Source organism: Camelus dromedarius, chromosome 32, assembly GCF_036321535.1.
Source record: "Camelus dromedarius isolate mCamDro1 chromosome 32, mCamDro1.pat, whole genome shotgun sequence".
Classification (NCBI taxonomy): domain Eukaryota; kingdom Metazoa; phylum Chordata; class Mammalia; order Artiodactyla; family Camelidae; genus Camelus; species Camelus dromedarius.
In genome coordinates this window covers 21,985,138-22,006,355 of record NC_087467.1, presented here as the reverse complement: position 1 = coordinate 22,006,355, position 21,218 = coordinate 21,985,138, and the positions used below count along the sequence as shown (strand labels likewise).

General features: G+C 51.2%; 1 protein-coding gene across 7 annotated transcripts in view; it reads right to left on the bottom strand.

Moving 5' to 3' along the window:
• The window catches only part of RAB31 (RAB31, member RAS oncogene family), an 83,704-nt gene extending 69,371 nt beyond the window's left edge, over positions 1–14,333 (bottom strand). Inside the window, exon 1 of one of the 7 annotated variants that reach the window (XR_010378716.1) lies at positions 11,307–11,777. Coding sequence is in view for 4 of the 7 variants with exons in the window: in XM_064481614.1 (XP_064337684.1) it covers positions 11,307–11,432 (126 nt within the window). In the remaining 3 variants the exon portion in view is untranslated. Of the gene's footprint in view, positions 1–11,306; positions 11,778–13,587; positions 13,722–14,155 lie in introns of those variants that run through there. The other 6 variants (XM_064481616.1, XM_064481618.1, XM_064481619.1 and 3 more) reach the window with 6 other exon arrangements.
• Between the last annotated feature and the right edge of the window lie 6,885 nt (positions 14,334–21,218).

The following is a 21,218-nucleotide window of genomic DNA, read 5'->3' as shown; positions in this document are numbered from 1 at the left end:
ATGTCAGCTGCACTGCGCATAACCAACCGTCATTACCTGAGATGAAATGACAGGCATGGGTCAGTTTGTTCCAGCCTGCCACCTTCTGCCTTCTCAACAACCTATTACCAATCTGAGATTGATCTGCCGTGACTCCTGCTGGATCCCGTGGCCAGAATAACAGAAGCAATCCACCTTGGCCACTACATTTCTGGTGGAGAGCTGCAGCAGACCCAGCACCACGCAGTACAGAGACGACAGGCTGCCGCCAAGAGAAGCCAGCATCACCGTCTCCATCCTGAACTCTGGAAGTTACACTCTGCCACCCCCTGCAACTCCACTGCAACCGAATATAGTGCAGATTTAAATTACAGACAATACACATTTGTGTTATAGGTGCTACTTACTTTTAGCATGCTACCTGTGTTGGGAATCTGCGTGTGTGCTACACAGGCAAGACTGGGAAGCATCTTAAATTGAAACAGATGGAATTACCAGCTATACTGACAAAAAGACTGCTACAGAATTAGACTGACATATGGACCTGTGCTTTTTATGGCGTTTGGCTGGCATTTTTAATGTGTTTGACTTTGTCACAGGAGCTGAATTCATCATCTACGAAGAGCCATAGTACCGACAGTGTCACCTTGGCGCACTGTTCAAAGCCAATTAGCCGATCTCTGCTGGACACATAAAACCACTGACCTATTCTTACAATTGTCATATAAAACCTTTATGAGTGTAAACAGGTAATAAGTTTTAATAGACATTTGAAAAAGCAAACCAGAGATAACACAGATTTAAAAACAAAAATAACAAGCCCTTGTTCCTCTCATCCAACATCCCCAAACACTGCCTTTTAGTCTTCGGGGAAGACTTGGAAATTCACATAAAAGAGTGAAGTGCTTTTAAAATAGACCTGTGTGTTCCAGCACACGTCACGCACCATTTTCAAGCAAATTTATCACCACAGTCTGAAGGCTTTTCAGAAAAGGAACGCCTAACCCACGAGGACTTCTCGAGCCTTCGGCAAATCTAATTACTAGGAAACATCCACCAAACTGGCTTTGGGTGCCTAATCACACCAACACAGCCGGCAAACGTGTACCAGCAATTCCCGGGACGGTGCCGCGATTCTCATGGCCCGCGCTGCCAAGGAGTTTCTAAATGAACAAACAAGCTCACAGACAGTGGGAAGTTCCAACAGCCAACAAGCGAACAGGAGGGAAGCCCGCGTCCTCGCAGTGCCTCCTCGCATCACCTCCGCGGAGGCCCCGGGCCAGCGGGAGAAAGGGTGGTCACAACAGTGAGCAGTGGGCGGCGAGGTCCTAGAGATTCAGGTCCAGGCTTTAAAGTAAAATGTTTCAGTAACAGCCAAGAAGATACTATTTACTTTCTACGTCAAGAAGGTAACGACTGAGAAAAAGCGCCCTTTTAAAAAGGAGAATAGAATCACACACAAGCCGGGCATGTGATGTGGAGGTCCAGGAGACAGGCCCTCCGTCACATGGCAGGTCCATCCCTGCACAGTGCCTGGGTCCCAGAGCCGAACAACGCAGAGCAGCCGCCCCTCAGGGATCTTCCCAGGCCCCTGCTGTCATCCCACGGCTGTGTGCACTGCCTCTCTGTGTTGGCCACGGAGGCCAGGTCTGCTCTCTGGCCTCCAGGCCCTGAGCCGTCCCTGTGGTCACCTGGGTGCCCTCTCACCCCTCATCCCTATGGGGCCTGGTTGGGCGCACAGAACCACTGGGGGCAAGGCCAGGGAGGTGCCGTGCAGTCAGGACTTCTGCAAACGTCTCCTCCGTAGGGACGGCTCTCTGGGCCCTCTTTGTACACCTTCCCTGGAGGCCCTTCCCCATCACTGCCTCTCTTTCCCCTGCTCGTGACCTGCACTTGAGGGATTCCCTCCTCCACACCTGCAGGCTGCCTGCCCCGCTCCCAGCCCGACCACCTCACCGCGCCTGCAGGCATGGCTGGAGGTCCCTGTGGGGCGTTCAAGCAAAAAGAGATCTACTGAAAAGATATCGCCACAGAGATAAAAAGGCTCCACAGACAAAACTGAACGATCGGAGACGGGTTGAAGGCCAGAGAAAACGAACTGATTAGAGCTAAAAAGCAGGAGGGAAGGTGGACACAGGCCTGGGACGAGACCGGCACTGAGGGAGGAGGCGGATCCACGGAGCCCTCAGCGCCCAGAGAACACACATGGGGTTGGGGGGGCCGTGAGGCACACTGGGCAACGTGCAGGATTGTCAGGGAACTGGAGAGTCGTGGTCACAGCTGAGACCACGCCACGACCCCAGGCTGGCCAGGTCAGGCCACCGGGCACAGCCCCCCTCGGTCATTGCGCAACCTGGCCCCCAGGTGACGGCCTCGGGCTGGTCGAACTGGGTCACGTGCCTGTCCCTGAGCTGCCAGAGGGGTATCTGGCCTTTTTCACTCTCATTCAGAAGGCAGGATCTGCCTCCCTCCGAAATCATCGCTCGAAGGAATTTCCTAGAATGAAGGACAACAGCTACCACATCCCTTTCGTCTAATGTCGTGGCTTAGACAGCTCAGACCGGTCGCCGCTCCCAACTGCAGACCGAGCTCAGCCTAGTTCACAGTTCGTGTTCCCTAGAGGGGACACGGCTCTCTCCTCCTTCCCAGGTGCTGTGAGAGGCGTTCCCTACATCAGATCTGGAAACTAAGCCAAGGGCGTCTTCCATGCCGTGATGTTCGAGGAGGACAGAGCACAAAGCCATAATGTTCCAGCCAAAGTGGCTTGTCCGTCAGACCGATGAGCCCACTTCCCGTACATGCAGTTTCACCGGTCGTGTTCGTGTGCGCGGATCCCCGTGTGTGGATCCACATGCGGGAGGGTGAGTCTGAAGACGGGAGGGGAGGCCAACTGCAGGAGGGCACGTGGACCCGCCCCACGGAGCAGGGACAGAGGCTGGGAGCCAGGGGGCAGGCAGCAGCCTGAGGCCCCAGGAGTTCTTTCCAATCCCACCTTGGGAGACTCCTGGAAGTGATGAGGGCCCAAGAAAATAGGATGGGGCTTGGGTGGGGCTGGGACTCCAGGCTGACGTGCCCGCCGTCGTCTGGCGTGTATCAGAGAGCTTGAAGCTGTCTCGAAGGAGGATTCTAGCCCTGCTCGCTCTTCAGCACACATGAAGAACTTAGGCTCCAGGATCATTTCAAATGGACTGTGTTACACGCTAAGTTCAATTTAGCCCTAACTTTTAGATTCCCAAGTCCCACTGACGTAGCAATTTCTGGACTAACTCCAATGGAAGTGATCCCATTCACACTGAAGGGGGAAAAATATAAAGATTTACAGCACGGAAAACACCCAAGTGCTGCAGGTGGTGGGGCTGTAACTCATCACTCCGCTCGCTTACTTTTCCAAAATTGGTCCAAACACACAAACCATAGCACTTCCAAGCCAGGTACCACCCAGCTAGGGCTCAGTTCACATCACCACTCTTTCCTTTCAACTACCCTCAAATTTCTCATTCACTGAATGAATTCAATACATGCAACGTTCCAGATTATTATTCTCGTAAGATGAACACTGTCACAGAAGACCAAAACTCAAAACACACTCAGCACTTACAAAACTCGTGCGTGCTAACAGGGGCTCCATAAATGTGTGTTCCCTGAGCAAACCACTTACCCAGCTTCACCTCGCAGCCCCGGGTGCTCAGGCCCCCTGCACCATCTGGCCCCCAAAAGCCAACTTCTCTGTAATTTCTAAATCTGCCCGAATCTGACTGACTCAGAAATCAATGGATTTTTTAAGAGAACAATATACAACCCAGCAACAGACGCACATACACACAGGGATTCCATTATGATAAAAATACCGTACCAGATCAGCAAATAATGATAAATTAATGGACAAACAGCATTAAAACAACTACCTAGAGATTTCGAGTAAAAAAAAAAAAACCAGAATCACAACCTGGCTCTCTTTGTACTGAAATAAATCCCACATGAAAGTACTAGAGTAAAATAAAAACACAGGTAAACATTTTTTTTAATATTAGAATGTGGAAGGACTTCCAAAAGCAAGACATAAAACACTAAAACCACAAAGGGAAAGACTGATATATTTGACTAACAAAGATTTTTAAATACTGGTATGATTTTCTAAGTGCAGGAAACAAAGGAAACTTTCTAGAAAACAACAAACTAAAGAAAAGTACATGCAATATGAATGACAAAAACTTTGGTTCCTTAATATACAAAGAGTTCTCACAAATCAGTAACAAAAACAACCCAATGAAAAACAGGTAAATGCCATGAATGTGTAGGTAAGAAAAATTGTAGTTAGTCAAAAACATATGAAAAGATGCTCAGTCATTCACTGATGCAAGAAATCAAATCAGGTTATCATTTTTAATCTACAATGTTAGCGAAGATAAAAAGTTTTGATGATATTCAGTGTTAGTAAAGGTGCAGAAAATCATATCGTAGATACTTACTGGGAATGTAAATTGTACAATATTTTGGAGGATAATTCTGCATTATCTTTTTAAGGATATAAATTTCCATGTATCTCTGACCCAGCATTCTGTTCTAGAAAGTATCCTACAGAGACTCTGCACACACATGTTCAGGCACAAGGATTTTTAGTGCAGAATTGTTTGTAATGGCCAGAAACAAAAACCATCTAAAAATTTATCATGAAGGCACCAATTAAGTAAATCGTGATACATCGCTGTGATTGAACATTATGTGACTTTTAAAATAAATGAGGTAGATCAATACATACTGACACGGAAAGATACTCAAGGTTTACCTTCAGGTAAAAAGGCAAGAAAATAACACTCTCGCGTATGGACCATATCCAGAAAAAACACAAGAAACATGAGAGACTAAGGAGGAGGACGGCCTTTTGCTTTTCATTTTGGACCTTCCTGCACCACTTCACTCTTTACAAGTATGTACTGTCTAGTCATTAAGAAGGACTTCAAGAAAGACTGATCTTGGCAAGGTTTTCTTCATTAAAAATGGAAACAATATTTTGAATATTGGGGAGAATAGTTTTCAAACACCCTTGAGCACTCTAAAAAGGCTTAATATTCATCTACAATTAAAATGCATCTCATTTCGGTTAACTGATTATAACAGACTTCCTAAGACACTGCTTTCCAACCTTCTCCACCTCCCAGCAGTCGCAGAAAAGGACGTGATTTGTATGGCACTGGGCAAGTGACCACAGACGGCTGATGCCTTCCAGCCCCATGTGCCAAGGCCAACATCCGATGTCTGGGCTCCATGACCCAATGGTGGCTCTCGGTCCACTAGTCGGGTGGCTTCTGTCCTTGGAACTTCTATTAAACAAGACCTCTTCAGTATAAGGACTTCAAAATAGTGAAGATCCTACAGGAAGTATATGCACTACAATTTGAAAACAAGAAAAATAATTTTCTAATATTTGAAGTCAAGAAAGTGGATTGCTTTCTTCCTTTCTTTTTGAAGGATAATGTAATGCCTAGAAGGAGGAACAGGGTGGGCTTCCGGGAGGCTGGTAATATTCTGTTTCCTGATCTGGGCATTTACGCAGGTCTGTTCCATTTGTAAAAATCCACTGCGGACTATGTTAAGATTTGTGCACTTTTTTGTATGAATATTATATTTTAATATAAAAATTTGAAGAATATGTTACACCACTGTGAGCTAGCATCTTACAGCTGTTAGAACGGCCATCACCAAGAACACAAGAGACAACAGGTGCTGGTGAGATGGCAGCGAAAAGGGAACTTTCGTGCTCTGGGCTGGAAATGTAAATTGGCACGACATACTGGAAAATAATATCGAGGTTCGGCAAAAAAAATAAAAATAGATCTACCATATGACCTAGCAATTCCATTTCTGGGTATATACCCAAAGGAAATGAAAACAGGATCTGAGTGAGATATCTGCAACACCCACGTTCACCACAGCATGATTCACAACAGCCCGACATGGAAACAAACCAAACACTCATGGACAAAGGAATGGATAAGAAAGATGCGGCACATACACACAATGGAGCAGTATTCAGCCACGAGAAAGGCAGGCAGCCTCCCACCTGTGACATGGATGGACCTTGAGCACAGGATGGCGAGTGAGGTAAGTCCGACAGAGGAAGGTGAGTACTGTATGACACCACTTACATGTGGAGTCCAAAAAAGCTAAACCTGTGAAAACCAGACGAGAGAATGGGGGTGGATGAAACTGACATCACTAAGGGTACAAACCTGAAACGGCAGTAAGTAAGCTACAGAGATCTAAGGCACAGTATAACCAATACAGGCAGAACCATACTGATCGTGTGATGTGACAAACAATGGCTACACTGAATCCTACACGTGTATCAAAGTAACACGCCCACACCTTAAACTTACACAATGTCAATGTCAAATTTATAAAAACTTTTGGAAGAGTATGTTATAAACGTGGTCAAAGTCGTGAAAAGGATGGTCTACAGCATCACACAGTAAATCAGAAGCTTTTACTTAGCACCTTGCCAGACCCCACAGCAAAGCAGATTAAAGGAAACTTTTGAATTGGACAGCATTCTTGTGGAATGCATCTATTTAAACTCTCCTAAGCCTGGAGATTATCAGGGTGTAAAACAGTTTGAGGGGGAGGAGGTAAGGGAGATAAGAGAAATTTCCAACATGACATGCCGGGAAGGGTTAACAGGGTTGCCCGTGCAACTTGGCAGCATTTTACCAAGGAGACACCGGGCCCAGAAGTTACACGTTTGGCCAGGGGAATTGAGCCAGTAAGCGATCAAGCCAGCACCCACATCTGCGGCCCGAGGCTGAACCATGGTCCCCTGTGCTCCGCTGGCAGGAGGCCTGTCCAGCCACAGTGATAGGCCAACTGCAGACGGAGACACTCCATCCAGCAGGTGGGCCATCCCAACTAACTGATCACAGTTTGCAAACTGATATTTCCTGAACCCAGTTACGGTGCTCAACACGTATCCCCTGAGGGAGCAAAGGAAGCAAAGGGCTTCCTGGTCACCAGCTGGACAATGGGCAACAGCTCAAGCCGGGTTCACAGCCACTCCCCTCGCGTGGCCTTGTGACGTTGAGGGACGCGCTGGACCTGCCAGGCCTGGTGTCACACCACAAACCAGGGGCGGGGGCCCGCTGCACAGGGCTGTCCAAAGACCAAATGACACAACGCACAGATTGCACGCTGCCCCCATGATGTGCTAAGCAGACGCAGGGTGTGACTGATGTCACTGTCACTGTGCGTGGTGGTGTCGCGGCTGCATCCAGCCTCCCTGCTGACAAGGCACTTTGCCCCTTCACGGGTAACGCCGGCCCACATCCAGCCAGGACCCCGACACTGTGGGTATTAGCTTTCTTCTTCCAGGGGAGTACTCCAAACCTGGTTTGAATTGTTGAATTATCATTTTTCAAACACAGACCTTTTATCTTTCTATTGACCCCATTCCACTGATCCCGCGGTGCTCCCCCTGCTACATGCTGGTCTGAACAAGAAATGTGTGGCTGACAAAGTACGCTGCCCAGCAAAGGGGCTCTGTGTACCAGCTCCGGAGCCGCACAGCCCTGGCTGTAAACGTCCTTTATTCGCAGGGAGTCTCTGTGCTGCGAGCTGACCCTCTGAGCGTTGGCTCCCCCACCGCGGGTGGAGGCTAACAGAGATCACCCTGAAGCGCCCTCTGACGCCGGGCTGTGTGCGGCGCACTTGTCAGTCGGGCTGAAGACACCACGGACTCCCGCTGTTCCTCCCACAAAGAGGGGAACCCCACTCCCCTCCCTCTGCTTCTGGGCTGGCCTCAGGGACTCGCTTGATCTGCACAATGTGTCAGAAATGACATTCTGTGACCTGTGAGGCACAAAGGCAAGAAGCCTGTCAGCTTCCACCAAGAGCTCATGGAACTGAAACTGAGCAGGACCCTGTGGGGCCCTCCCGGGTACAAAACCCTTTCTATTCCCCATTTCTTGTTTGCAGGAGAAAAAACTTCAGTCTCCTAGACCTACCCTGAGTTCCAAGGGGCAGATTCAAAGTTGCTAATTAGGGAGATGAGGGAACACAGAAACAAGGCAAGGCAGTCAGGAAACCACAGTGCAGTGATGGGGCAGGTCCCGGCTCCCCCTCAAGGAAAGTACAGAACAATCTCTCCAAGCTCTTCTGCAGGAACTGAGCCCCTACCCAGGGGAAGGGTGGCGACTTCAGGCTGAGCACAGCATTCCGGGGCCTGCCCAGGCCCTCCCCACCAGCCAGTCAGAAGCAAGCCACACCCTGCAGCCCTCACCCCAAATTCTATAAAAGCTCTTCCCTGAAAACTACCGGGGTGTTCGGGGGTTTTTTGAGCACGACCCGCCCATCCGCCCCATCTAAGGCGTGAGGTCCACAGGGTCACAGCCCTTGGTTTCGTTCAGACACACCACTGCCCGGCGCTGGTAGAAGCTAGGAGTGTTTTTTGAATGAGGGCCATAGAAGTAAGTGGAAAGACTATTCCCATATTATACGTGAGCACATAAAAAAATCAGACCATTCAGCATCACCTATGTTGTCTTCCCACCACTCAACCTGGGAGAAGCAATGAGGAAATAGACAGACAAACTGAGATCCTGGGACTTCTCACAAGACAACTAGCCTGGATTCTTCAAAACACCAAAGTTGTGGTGGGGAGAAAAAGAGAAAGAGAGGAACTGTTTTAGATGAGAGACGGAGCAGCAAATATGACACGTGACCTCTGCCTGCATCCTGGGTGTGAACCCCATGCTCGATTCCCTGGCTGTGTTCAACACTGGGGGTGAGATGATGGCTTTACAGGTGCGCAGGAGAACGTCCTTTTCCCTCAAAGATACAACTGCAGTCTGCAGGGGTGGAGTGTCATAGGGTCTGCAGTTGACTTTCAGAATGGTTCAGGAAAAAAATTCTGCACTGTTTGTAGGCAGGAGGGGGGGGGCGAGAGAGGCAAGGAGTTATCCCTGCGGCTCCGCGGACATTCGTTGCACTGCTCTTTCAACTGTTTTGTAAGCTTGATATTTTCCCAAATGAAACAGGAAAGGGAGTTAAAATAAAAGACCCCTGCTAGAGACAACGGGGTCAACGGGATGGCCATCAGCCGGGGGGGGGGGGGGCGATGTTCTTTACCCTCCTGCATCCTCCAACCACCTCAACCTTCCAGAAAATAACCATGAGATTCAGGACACGCCGGGGGTCCACGCCCACCTTTCCTTTCCCATCAAAGCTCTCCCAGACCTCCAAGGCCCTGTGCAAATCCCTCCCACTCTGAGAGACCTTCCGGGCGGCTCGGCTCCCAGCTCTCCCTGCCCTGAGCGTAACTTCCGGGCCTCCCCTGCGCCATGTGACCCCTGCAGCATCCCCCCCATCGCCGTGGCCACTTACGCTGGCACCTGTGCGCCAGCCCAACCAGGAGCCGCAAACAGGGACCAGATCTCGCCCTGCCTACTTTCCACCTCCTGCAGAGCTAACGCAGCTCCTCATCCACAGCAGGTCCGCAAAACAGACCCTGAGCAAAAACAGAGCCTCTGCCCCTCACCTGTCCTCACGTCTAAAACAGACGGACGACAGCCCATATTTATCATCATTCTGTCTCCTCTGCTGTGCATGGCTCCGTGGTGAGTGCTGGCACCGGAATACAGGTGACGTCATTTAGGTCATCGTGTCATCGTGTCCTCTTCCGGGAAAGGCAGAGTGCTTTGAAGGCAGGGATGGTGGCCGTCCTTTCCACCCGCAGCCGCCTACAGCTCCCAGCATGGAAGAAGCACTCGGTAATTGGTGAATGACAGTGTGAAGGAAGCCTGTCCCATTTTCAAACACACATTACAAATTATAAAAACCAAAGCAAATGAAAGGGTAACGTGTGCAGGCACACAAGCACTGAAATTAGTCCAACCTGCTGGACGCAACTGGACCTAGACCTCTTCTAACGCGTGAGCTCGGAACCTTTTCACGTTCTGGCACCTTAAGATGCAGTTTTCTATTTTCCAACGGCTACGGTCTTGGAGTGGATCTGAGGGGTAAAACACTCACCGAAACAGGGACACTGCGCCGGGGCAGAGGTGAGGCCAAGGGCGGGAGAGCTGCAGACGAGGGGTGGGGAGGGACCATGAGGAGTCTGAAAATGCCCCACGAGTGGTCCTGATGCCACGCAAGAGACTGCATGCTGCGGCCACGCTGAGGCCCACGAGGGCCTGGTGGGTCCCAGCAGCATGGCCCAGGTGCTCGGTGCCACTCCACGCTGGCACGGCCGGGGACACCCCACTGCACCCTGCTATCCACTCACACCCCAGAATCCCCGACGCTGACCCACACCATCCACAGGGCTTCAATTTAATAGAGGAACCATGTAAGAAACAAACAGATTCAGGAACCCACGCTCACCCTTGCTAAAGACAGGGCCCACAGCCTGGACAGAGCTGCGTGGCTGTGAGCGGTCCCGGGGGTCACACAGCCCTGGCTTTGAAGGCCCTGTCCACATCTGACGTCCCCACTGCCCAGATGTCACAGCGAATTCCAGGTGTTCAGCTGCTGTGAGACTAACCCCCATCCAGACTCTAGCAAAGGCCACGAACAGCGATTTCACCGAGCCGCGTACTGCTATCTTTCACCCGAGCCGCTCCGCTGCCGAGGAAGCGGCAGAAATCGCTCGACTGTGGTCAAGACAACCGAAGTTCAAATATAAATCTCTCTGGGATCCCATCCGGAAGCAGTTTTTAAGTGTACACACCCAGAGGAAATAATAAAATAAAAGAAAGATCCTCTCCTGTCCCCCCTCTCTCCCCCTCACCCCCCGCCTTTGCCACGTGGTGATGTGTGTTAAAAATGCACACTGGGAAGCTTTCCACCTCTGGGGCTGGAACAGCTGCTGCCTCAATATTGTTTTTGTTAGCTTTTTTTAAAACATACTTTGCTGTTTTTAACAGAGTTGTTTTTTAAGCTACATGTTTCATAATATAAGCGGGGCTTTACAAAAAGCAGGGCAATTGGCACTTCACTGGCAAGAATGAGACTCGTGGATCCTAAGTGTCCAGTGTGGACCCCTGTCAACACCCTCCTGCGCGGCGTACTTCCACAACAGCCCAGCTCAGCCCAGGAAAGGGCGCTGACAAAGGCTTGAGACAAACACGACAAAGGCCACCCCTGAAAACAAGGAGAGCCGAGCATCTCTAATAGGTGACCTGAATGAACCCAAAGCTCTCGCGTCCATGGTGTTTCCAAGCACACAAAGCATTCAGGGAGTGTTCCACAGGCTGGGGGCGCTCCCCCAACAAAAGAGGCTGAGACATGCCTAACATCAGGGTGCGGAAAGGCACCGGTACAGGTAGAGGACACGTCACCTGGCCTGCTGGAACTGCCACCTGCTGTGAACGACCCTCCTGTCGAGCACCTCCATCCACACAGGGAGCCAGACGCTGCAGCTCAGAGGGACAGAAGGCTGTTCTGCCCACGCCAGAGACAATCATGCCCCTTACATGGGAAACACGTCCCCAGGTAATCACTGAGCAACAGGGACAATCGACCAGGCACAAAAGGGCCTGCCCCTCAGCCTCTCTAGGGAGTGAGCAAGACTTCAGCTAAGTGGTCTGCATTCCCATCTCCTTCTCAAGGGGCCCAACAGGAAGTGGCTCTTTCCGGGGTGTGGCTGCTAGGGTCAGGGTCATACCGAGATTTCAGGAAGGCGTGGCAGGGGCCAAAAAAATAGGAAGTTGAGTGATAGCTGCATGCAAGACTTAACCCAGAAGGGATGGGCCTCTCAAACCACAAACAAACACAAACAAAGGAGACAGCCAGGGCTCCTGTCAAAACCCTGAGAGGATTCTGGACTTGGCACTGACTGCCTCCTCCAGCCACAGACCCACAGGGCTCTCTCTCTCCACTCAAGAGAGTAAACCCAGCAGTTACAGTGGCTTTGGCCTCACCCAAACGCCCTCTCACCCAGAGAATCGCCGTGCTTGGATGAGCAGCTAAGAACAGAGCATGTCACACACATCTCGCCCAGGAGAGGACCAGCCAGACTGGGGGGACCTAAATATGACTCAGTGTGATATTAAGGTCACCGGCTCTTTCAATCTTTCGAATAAGATGTTTTCTGACCTAAACAAGACTGAAACCTAGAACCACTCTCAAAACAAGGCCACAGATACGGTGTGAAATGACTGAAGCTTCAAGGTGTCCGCATGCCCAGAAACACCTTCCTGCACTGGTTCGGTGCTGTGCTTCCCTTCCAAGCTCAACTCCACCAGCCGAGCCACTGTAGGGGGCCAGCAAATGAGGGGAGGTGCTGTCTCCAGGAAGCCACTAAAACGGGACAGGAGTGGGTTCCATTTTTAGAGATAAGGGAAAGAAGTAAAGGAATTCCTTTCAGCTTTCTCATCTCCCAGGCTTGCTAACTGGAATCACAGGATAGCAGAAAGTATCTTAGGAGATTATCTGCTATAGTCCTCTGCCTTAAAAGGAAAAAACATTACGAGGTCCATTTTATATAAGAGGCGACTAAGGTACTTGTCCAAAATGGCACAACCAGTGAATGGGGAAGAACAAGAACCTGGGTTTGCCACCTCCCCGCGCAAGACTCTTTCCACCTGATCTGGTCCTTGCAGAAGGAAACAGACTCATCCCTGAGCAGCGAAATGGAAACCAGCTCATGCGATGGGGCAGGACACCTGAGTAAAGGACAAAGGAGAAAACATTGGGGGCTGGGGGTGGGAATCACTACCAACTTCATTCATTCCCCAGGCCAACCCAGACACACAACACACGTCAAAGGTGCCCCTGGATTCCTTGGGATCTGACCTTCCTTCTGAGTCTTTGAAGGGCTTCTTTGAGGCTGAAATGACTCTTCACAGGGAAAACGTGGGATTCCTGGAATTTAAGTCTGGACTACGTTAGAGAGCCTGGCAGACACCGAAACCCCTGCGACACTGGTAAAGGTCCACAGAGGAAGACCAGAACAGCACCCTATCCAGACCCCAGCCCTGGCTGAGCGAGGAGGCAGCAGGAACGCTGGAGGGCTTGTGCCAGGATCACAGGGAAGGGAGGGCCTTTGCCCGATTCCCCGAATTCTAGATGAACCCAACTACCTAGTGCAAATGGGGTTACAGCAAAGGACAGTGAGAGGAGACAGTCAAGAACATGAACCGGCCCCGGGTTCCAGAAGAGCTTAGAGGGAGTCCAGACAGCCCCTGGGTCCAGAACAATCCAATCCTAACCTAGAACCACTTCTCTGTCCGCTTCTGTACCTCAGCCTTGACAGACCAGTTCGCACTGCTTTGAGACAAACTGAATAGGTCCAGCGTTTCCCTGCTTTTTTCGGAAACTGTTTTCTTGGGAGACCAGCTCTGCCAAGGACTAAACACTAGGGACCGATGCCAAGCGCTTCTGAAAATACGGCTTAAAACCAGCTCTTTCCAAAGAAGTGATTCTGGAATGTGATGTGGGCACCCAAAGGGAAGTGACCCCGGGCGGTCCCAGAGCGGCTGCCCGGCGGCGCCGGACAGGTCCGCACCACTCGGGTGTTTGTTTCTGGCTTTGTTGCTGGCTTCTTCCACGTTTCTTCAGGCTCAGAAGGACCCGGCTTGGGAGGGGAAGGGGGGACGGGGGAGGATTTTCTCAACCTGCCTTTACCCGAAGCTCTGAAGTTTTCTAGGCGCAGTTTTCCACCGCACGTCCTTTCTTCACCTTCGCGCCCGCTCAGCCCCCGGCGTTTTTTCGCCCTGACTTGGGCTTTTAAAAAAGTAAATAAACCAACTGCCCCCGGGAGGCAAAAGGACTCGGCGCCTCGGCTGAGTTACTTAAAGTTTCCGGCGGAAGGAAATTATTAAAGGCGAAGGAGAAAGCGCTCGGAGGCGGGGGCAGGGACTCCCGGCCCTGCGGAGGGTCCCGGGCGCCCGGCCCGGGCACGGCGAGGCCCGAGCGGCTCTGGGACGCGGGCCGGCGGCGGCGGCGAAACGAGTGGGAAAGCTCCCGCGGAGGCTGGGACCCGGGCCCGGCGGGGCGCGGGCCCGGGGGCGGGGGGCGCAAGGGCGGGGAGGACTGCGGGGACCCCGGGGCCGGGAGGACGCGGGGGGGGGAGGGGGACGAGGGGGCGCAGGGAAGAGCGGTACTAAAAGGGCGCACGGACGGGGGCGCGCAGGGAAGAAGGGGGCGCACGGACCGGGGGCCCGGCGGACGGCGGCGCAGGACTCACCCCGAGGAGACAGACTTTCAGCTCCCGGATGGCCATCATGAGCTCGGGGCCGGGCCGGGCAGGGACTCAGCATCCTCCGGGGCCGCGCCGCGCCCCGCCAGCCGGCGTCCGCGGGTCCCCGCCTTCCCCTCGCGCCGCCTGCGGGCGGATCCGCCGCCGCTGCTATTTCTGGGCCGCCGGCCGCGCCGCCCGTGGGTCACGTGGCCGCTGCCGGCTCCTCCCGGGGCTGCCGGACTAACCCCGCCGGCCTGCTCCCAGGAACGCCCCCGACGGCGTCAGCCACCGCAGGCCTGCGGCGTCCTGGCACGCGGCTCCTCCCTCGGGCCCGCACGGCCACGGACCCCGCTCTGCAGAATCCCTCCGGCCCGCCGGCTGCAAGGCCCGTGGGGTGCAAGGAGAACAGGTCCCCACGACTGGCAGCGTCACAGATTACACCCTCCTCGGAAAAGTGATGCTCTCAGGCCAGGTCACCTACAGGGACTGCTCTGAAGTCCAACGACAGTCCCACCATTCAGTGGCACTTAACAGAGAGCTGTGAGGACCGGGAGCAGGGTCTGACTGTGCAGCCCACCCTCCACCGCAGTTCCTAACACCACGGGGGCGGGAGTGGGGGGCTGCTTCGGTTCATCCCCACGTAGCCGGTCACTCTCCGCTCCTACCTCGTTTTTCTATACGTAACTGACAATGGTTCTAGAAGCTACGGTCTATCCCTCCCTCCAAAACAGGAGTATACCCGCCTCAAAAGGGAACCACGTTCTAGAGAGGAAGCTGCCTTGCTCAGCACAGAAAATGCTACAACTTGCCTGGGCAGACACCCAGCCCCGAGAAGGGCAGCCAGAAATACGGAGCTGGAGGCCGAGCGTCTGCTTCCTTCTTTACCCGGGAGACAGAGAGGCTCCGGCTTGAGACAGTCAAGGGAGGCTTGGGGACTGCCCTCCCTTCTCCACAGTGGCCCACAGATCTCATCCTCTCAGGTCCCCTCATTTGTTACTTCCAGAGAAATGTCAGCCTTTTGAACACCTGTACCTGAGTTATTTCTGGCATTTCAGATGGAAAGAGTGTTTTTCTTTAAACTTAAGCCCTTATCCCAAACTCTCAGGCCTCTGTCCTAACTTGCCAATTTTGATCAATTACATTTCTGGTCCCTCAGTGGATCACCCACCAGCACCCAAGTCGCCCCCTACAATGGGGACTTTGGAATCAAGGCCTACAGAGAGAAAAATCCTAAAAGGCTGGAATCAAAATAACTGTGCCCCCCGCCCCCCCCAAAAACCCCTGACAATTGTCAATTAATTCCCCAGGGCAGTGGGGCTTCCTCTGGCTTGGGCAGGCTGTGGAAGATTGCCCACAAATCTGGACTAAATTGTTCAAAATGTAGCCCCGGACAAAATACAGGTCCTGTTCAGCATGGAGATTATTATATCGGTACCTGTCCTTGGTTTAGTATCTAAAGCGAGGACAGTCCTTTGTGTGGGCAGGATGAAAAGAGGCTGGCCCAGGGTCACCCAGCCTTGGTCCCAGGACCTCACTGTCCTCAGACTTGCTGAGCAGGGAGCAACTGCAGCACAGCTGCAGAGACACACAGTGGTCAAGCAGCTCTTGGCCCGACCTCCTCTGACGGACTTCCAGAGCACTGCACGGTCCTGGACAGACAACTTGAATCTCCACGTAGGAGTGCTTCTCCTCCCCTTTCTTCTCACTTCCCCAAAGTCGGCCAAACCAGAGTGGGAGCCTTGCCCTTTAAACTTGCATTGGGTCATGAGGGGAGGGCCATCCCCAGACAAGAGTGGGCTGTGAGACTTCCTCCCCTGTTCCTTGACTCTCTTCATGATTCTTCCTCTTCCACTCTGCTCTCCACCCTCCTAGGTGTCCGCCAAGCTTGTGTGGTTCCCCAGCTCTCCTGAAATAGTCATGTATCCAGGCTGTCCCCCCTGAGAATCTCCCATCTGTTCATTCTCCCCGCACCTACCGCATTACAATCACATCACTTGTGTCTCATTCTGACCAGGCCACGTGCGTCACAAACTGCCAATGCTATTCAGTCACCTGGACCACCTTCGTGGGTTTACACCCGTCCTCAGCCAGGTCACCCTTGGTGGCTTAAAAACTGGCCTGACAATAAGTCCAGTCCCTGTGATCACCCCAACGTGTTGCACAAGGTTCACCAGGGAAGGAGGGAGATGGCTGCTCTGAAATGTACTTGGGGAGTCATATCCTGGGTGGACCTCAGCTTGTTACAGGTATAATGCTCCCTAGGAGTGCAGTCATTATACTCTGTGACTACTGTACCAAGGGCCCATCCCACCTCCTCTGGAATGTTCTGCAAGTAGGAAGAGATTCTAGTATAACTTAAGCAAGGATAAAAATCCTATGGCACATAACTGAGAATTTATCATTTTTTAACTGGAACATGTAAGTTTTTCTCATGAGAATTCTGTAAAGCAAAAGGTCATTGTACTAATTCAGACTTACGCTTTTCTGCAACTTTAAGTCCTCAATAGCAGCATACAAGATGAAACCGGAGTCTTCAGCACACCTTGCAATATCTGCCCAAGCCAGCCTCTTCTCTGCCCACCTGTTTAAACCCCATCATCCTTCACAGACCTGCTCCAGTTCCACCTCCGCAGTAAGCACTCCCCTGAGCTTGCACGTGCTCTTCTCACACTTCCCTTAGGACCGACTCAGCAAGTCACCGACCGTCTGGTCCCCCCAAAAGGGCCCTGTCCTCTTGCTTTTTGTCGTTTAAGCCTATAAAATGAAAGCGAGTTGGGTTGAGAAGCCAAGGAAGCTTCATTCTCTGATCAGAGGATGGGAAGTTAGGGGCTCAGCTCCAGAGAACAAGCTCCCAGGCAAGCCGGGCGGGGCAGCTTTGTCCGGACCGGGCAGCAGGAGGGGGCGGGGCTGGGCACAGGGTATTCGCCGCGCATGCTCCAGGTCGCATTGCCCGGCGCAGCGTCTCTGTACATGACCCCCTCCGCCATCTTGAATTGGGTGTCAAGGGTGGCGCTTCTGCTCACGACCTGCCGCCATCTTGAACTGCGGCGCTGTGGAGGGGGCTTCTGCACACAGCCCCCCTCCGCCATCTTGAACTGGGGGGTCGTGGGCGGGGCTTCTACACACGGCCCAGACGAGGAGTGCGCATGCGCGGGCGTCCAGCGCGGAACTCTGGTCTGAGGCGCCGGGTGCAAGACCGCTGAACGCGGAGCCCCGGGAGCGACGGGAGCCTGGTGCGGCGCAGAGGAGGAGAGGTCAGACTTTATTTTATCGCCCAGGTTCTATTTATGTCCTGGGCACTGTTCATGGGCTTTGCTGGTGACAGGCATAATCAGCCACTTAGTCGCTTTCAGGGCGGGTCGGGGCCGGAGCTGACACCCGTAGTTTCCTGTGTGTGTGAGAGGTGCCCAGAGATGGAGTGAGGATCGTCTCTGAGTCACCAGAGTTTTCAAACGACTAGAAATTTCTTTTAAAAAGAAAAAAGAAAGAATGGCTAGCACTGGATCATTTTACCTCAGTCCACCTCGGACGTTTCCCTCTCAGGCTGTTGGGCCCAGATTCGCGCCCCGGGCCGGTCGGCCTGGGGCCCGCGGTCGGTGGTCCTCCCGACGGGCCGGGCAGTGACCGGGAGGCGCACCCCGGCCTTGGTCTCGGAAGGCTCCGCGCGGGGTTCCTTCTACAAGGAGCAGCTCACTGTGTTTAGTGACAGCCTACCGCGTGACCGGAGAAGCCACCCCTTCTGTCTTTAAATCCAGCAGAAGCCAGTAACAGCCATAAAACTGACCATGTTTTTTAATCCAGCAGATCCTCTCTTGGTCAGTAGCGTAGAAGCAGACACACAAAAGTGAGCAACTATAAACCTGCCTGTTCTTGCACAAACACACATAGAAATAAAGCGTTATCTTAGACACACAAAAAGTCGGCTCTGCTGAGACGGAGGCGTGCGGCCGCGTTGATCGCGGCATGAAAGGGGGGAGACGACTGAAGTCTGCGCATCCGGGGGTGACAAGCAAACTGACTGGTGTCTTTGCGAGGCTGTATTTAGTGGTGCACAGTGGTCATTGTCACTTAGGTATTGTGTGAAATGTGTACATGAGGCTGATCTAGAGAGAAGTTGGTAGTAGGTGAGTTTCTGTGAGTATAATATGACACAAACTTGGGTCTGCATGTTACCTGTTAAGCCATACCAATTTCCTACAACTCCTCAGACCCGTGGTGAGTCATCTGGTCAACTCAAGGGCCAGTCAAGGAAAAACCTTCTTTTTAGTTATTATAGTATTTTAGCATATGCAGTATTAGTTAAACAGCCTTTTAGTATTTCTCGTTTTCTGAATACCTGCTTCCTCCCTCTCTCCCTTCCCTCTTTCTTCCTTAAATTTCAGACACCCTCTAACTAGCATCTGTTGCCTTCTCTTATTTGTAGTGCAGACCCTTTAACAAGTTTTGAGGAACTACGTCCTATACATAACAGGTTAAGAGAGGAACTTGAGGGGTTTAGGAAGACAGAGGTGAATGGACCCCACAACTCACCCACAGACCTGGAGAAAGAGATAGCAGCATATAAGGGATTCCAGGTTGCTGGGGACGCCTGAGAACAGGGGAAGACGTCATGTGAGGAGAGTAGGGCAGCCTGGTGGAGGGTGGGTAAGTGGACCCAGTCCCTTTGTGAATGACCATGCTCTTGGCCACTCTGGTTGCCTTCATCTTTGTGTAGAAAGGACAGTGACATCTCTCCGAAGCTCAGGAGCAGCAGCCAGAGAAGGCAGTGAGCTGTCAGGACAGAAACAGAGGAGAGCGAGGACTGCCATCTTCATTTTCTCCATCACCATCTGAATGCAAGTACTCAGAAGTGTTTGAGAACAATCAGGGCGCCCTCACTTAAAACGAGAGGCTTCTGTTGGGCTCTCACAAAGGATTGGTGTCAGGTGATAATTTTTAGATTTTCCAGACACACCTTCCTGAGTCTCAGCACTGGGCACCAAGCCAGCCTCCTCATCTAACTGACCTCTTCCTGGACACTCCTGCCCATAAACCTCTGCAGTCTTTCCAATCCCTGGTTGAGCTGAAAGGGTTGAGTTAAAGGAAGGTACAAGATTCGTATTAACACCTCCCACAAAACGTAAGTGGATGGATTCAGCTGGGAGACCACTTCGCCAAACCCAGACACCATATGTTCCCCAGTCAGTCTTGTTCATGTACCTGGCTTACTTGTAAGACTGGGAAATGAAATTGCAGTGATACAAACCAGAGTCATCCCAACCCGGCCTCATTTCATAGCTTATCAATAGGTTGTTCTCTCTGCTAGGCATGGGCGTGTCACTGCAACTGCTTAGAGTAACACTATGGAGTTTAAGACAGTATATTTTTTTCTCTAGAAAAGTTTAACATTTTTTTTCTGCTTTAATATTATTTATTACCAAACTAGAAAACTGAGTATAGATGTTGGAAACAATTCTCATACCTTCAGGAATTTCTGTTTTTAATCATTTACAAGCCCATTCAGCAAACAGTAGATGCTGACTGTGTGCTAGACACTGGGCATGAGACCAAACGGGATAGAGTATACTGCTGGCATGGTGGAAACAGGCAGACAGACAAGCAGGCAGCTACAACGTGCTGGTGAATATCTGAGCCGTACTGTATTGGGTTCCTGTTTCTTACTCTTCCAATTTAAAAAATGAGCATGACTTCCAGAGTCAATGCAGTACACAGCAGCCCCCAAGTAAGGGAGAGGATGATCAAGATGGTTAGAGACTGAACCTAGTCAGCCATGAGATGTGTGTGTTTGTGTGTTTGTGTGAATGAGAGAGAAACAGAGAGACATAGGCAAACAGACAGAGACACAGATATCTTTGTTCTGTCTGAATTCCCAGTACTGCTGTAGACTAGCAATAGCCCAGTGCTAACTATCCTCCAATTCCAATGCTATTCCAAAGATCCAAATACCTAGTTTAAGATTTAACCGAGTTGCCTTAAGGTTCCAGTTACATCGGAACTCTTTCGAATTTTGTTTCAGAGAGAGGGCATAGTTCAAGTGGTAGGATGCATGAGGTCCTGGATTCAATCCCCAATACTTCCTCTAAGAATAAATAAGTAAACCTAATCATCTCCCCCAGTGAAAAACACACACACAAAAAAAAGACAAAGAAAACAATCAAATTTTGCTTCTATCGTTGTGGTTATTTTACTGAACTATTACTTTCTTTGCCACTCGTTGACTTGTTTGATCTACCTGTGTGACAGAGCCCACTGTAAGTCATCTGCAGCCCCGTCCTTAGCACAGCACGCATATGGCATCTGAACATGTCGGTGAGTGGATGAGACAGTGAGGGTGTGAGCATAAAAGGTTGTCTCAAGTTGGTAGAAAGAGTACTTTGACATCAGAGCAAAGTTTAAATCTAGGCTCATTCATCCTGGTTTGCATGAGTTAAGGAAGTTTCTGAATGCCCTTTAATTTCATACTCTGTCAAAGATGGACATAAAAAGGCTGTTGCATTATTTGTGGGGAGAATTACATTTGGTGTGTATGTGAGTGACTAGCAAACCTAGATGACTAACTCTCCCAGTTTGCATGGGACTGTCCAGGTTTTAATACTGAAGTCCTGCATCCTGGAAACCTGTCTGACCTGGATAAGCCGCATTAGTGGGCTATTCCCTTCCTTAAGCCTGTTTCTAGGTTGCTACTGTCCCTTAAAAAGGAAATGTCAACTTCCAAACATCCTTACTTACTTTCTCAGTTTTTCAGCTCTGAACATAGAAAAGACTCTAGACTTAAAAAAAAAAAACAGCACCACTACCTTACACAGAGCTGTAAACACATAAATTACCTATGTTCTCTCTCCATCTTACACTCAGTCCACATGAAAGGCTTTAAATATGCAGATTATAACTTCAGCTAAATAACAACTATTTCACTGAATGACATGCCAGGTTTTAAAAAAGAAACAGGAAAAAAGGAAAGATTGCTTAGTTTCCCAGGCTTCTGGTGAGGCCCCTTCCCCTTTTTGGTGGCTCACAATTCACTCTAACCTTCATTCTCATTTTCATTCCTGATCCCCACCTGACCCCT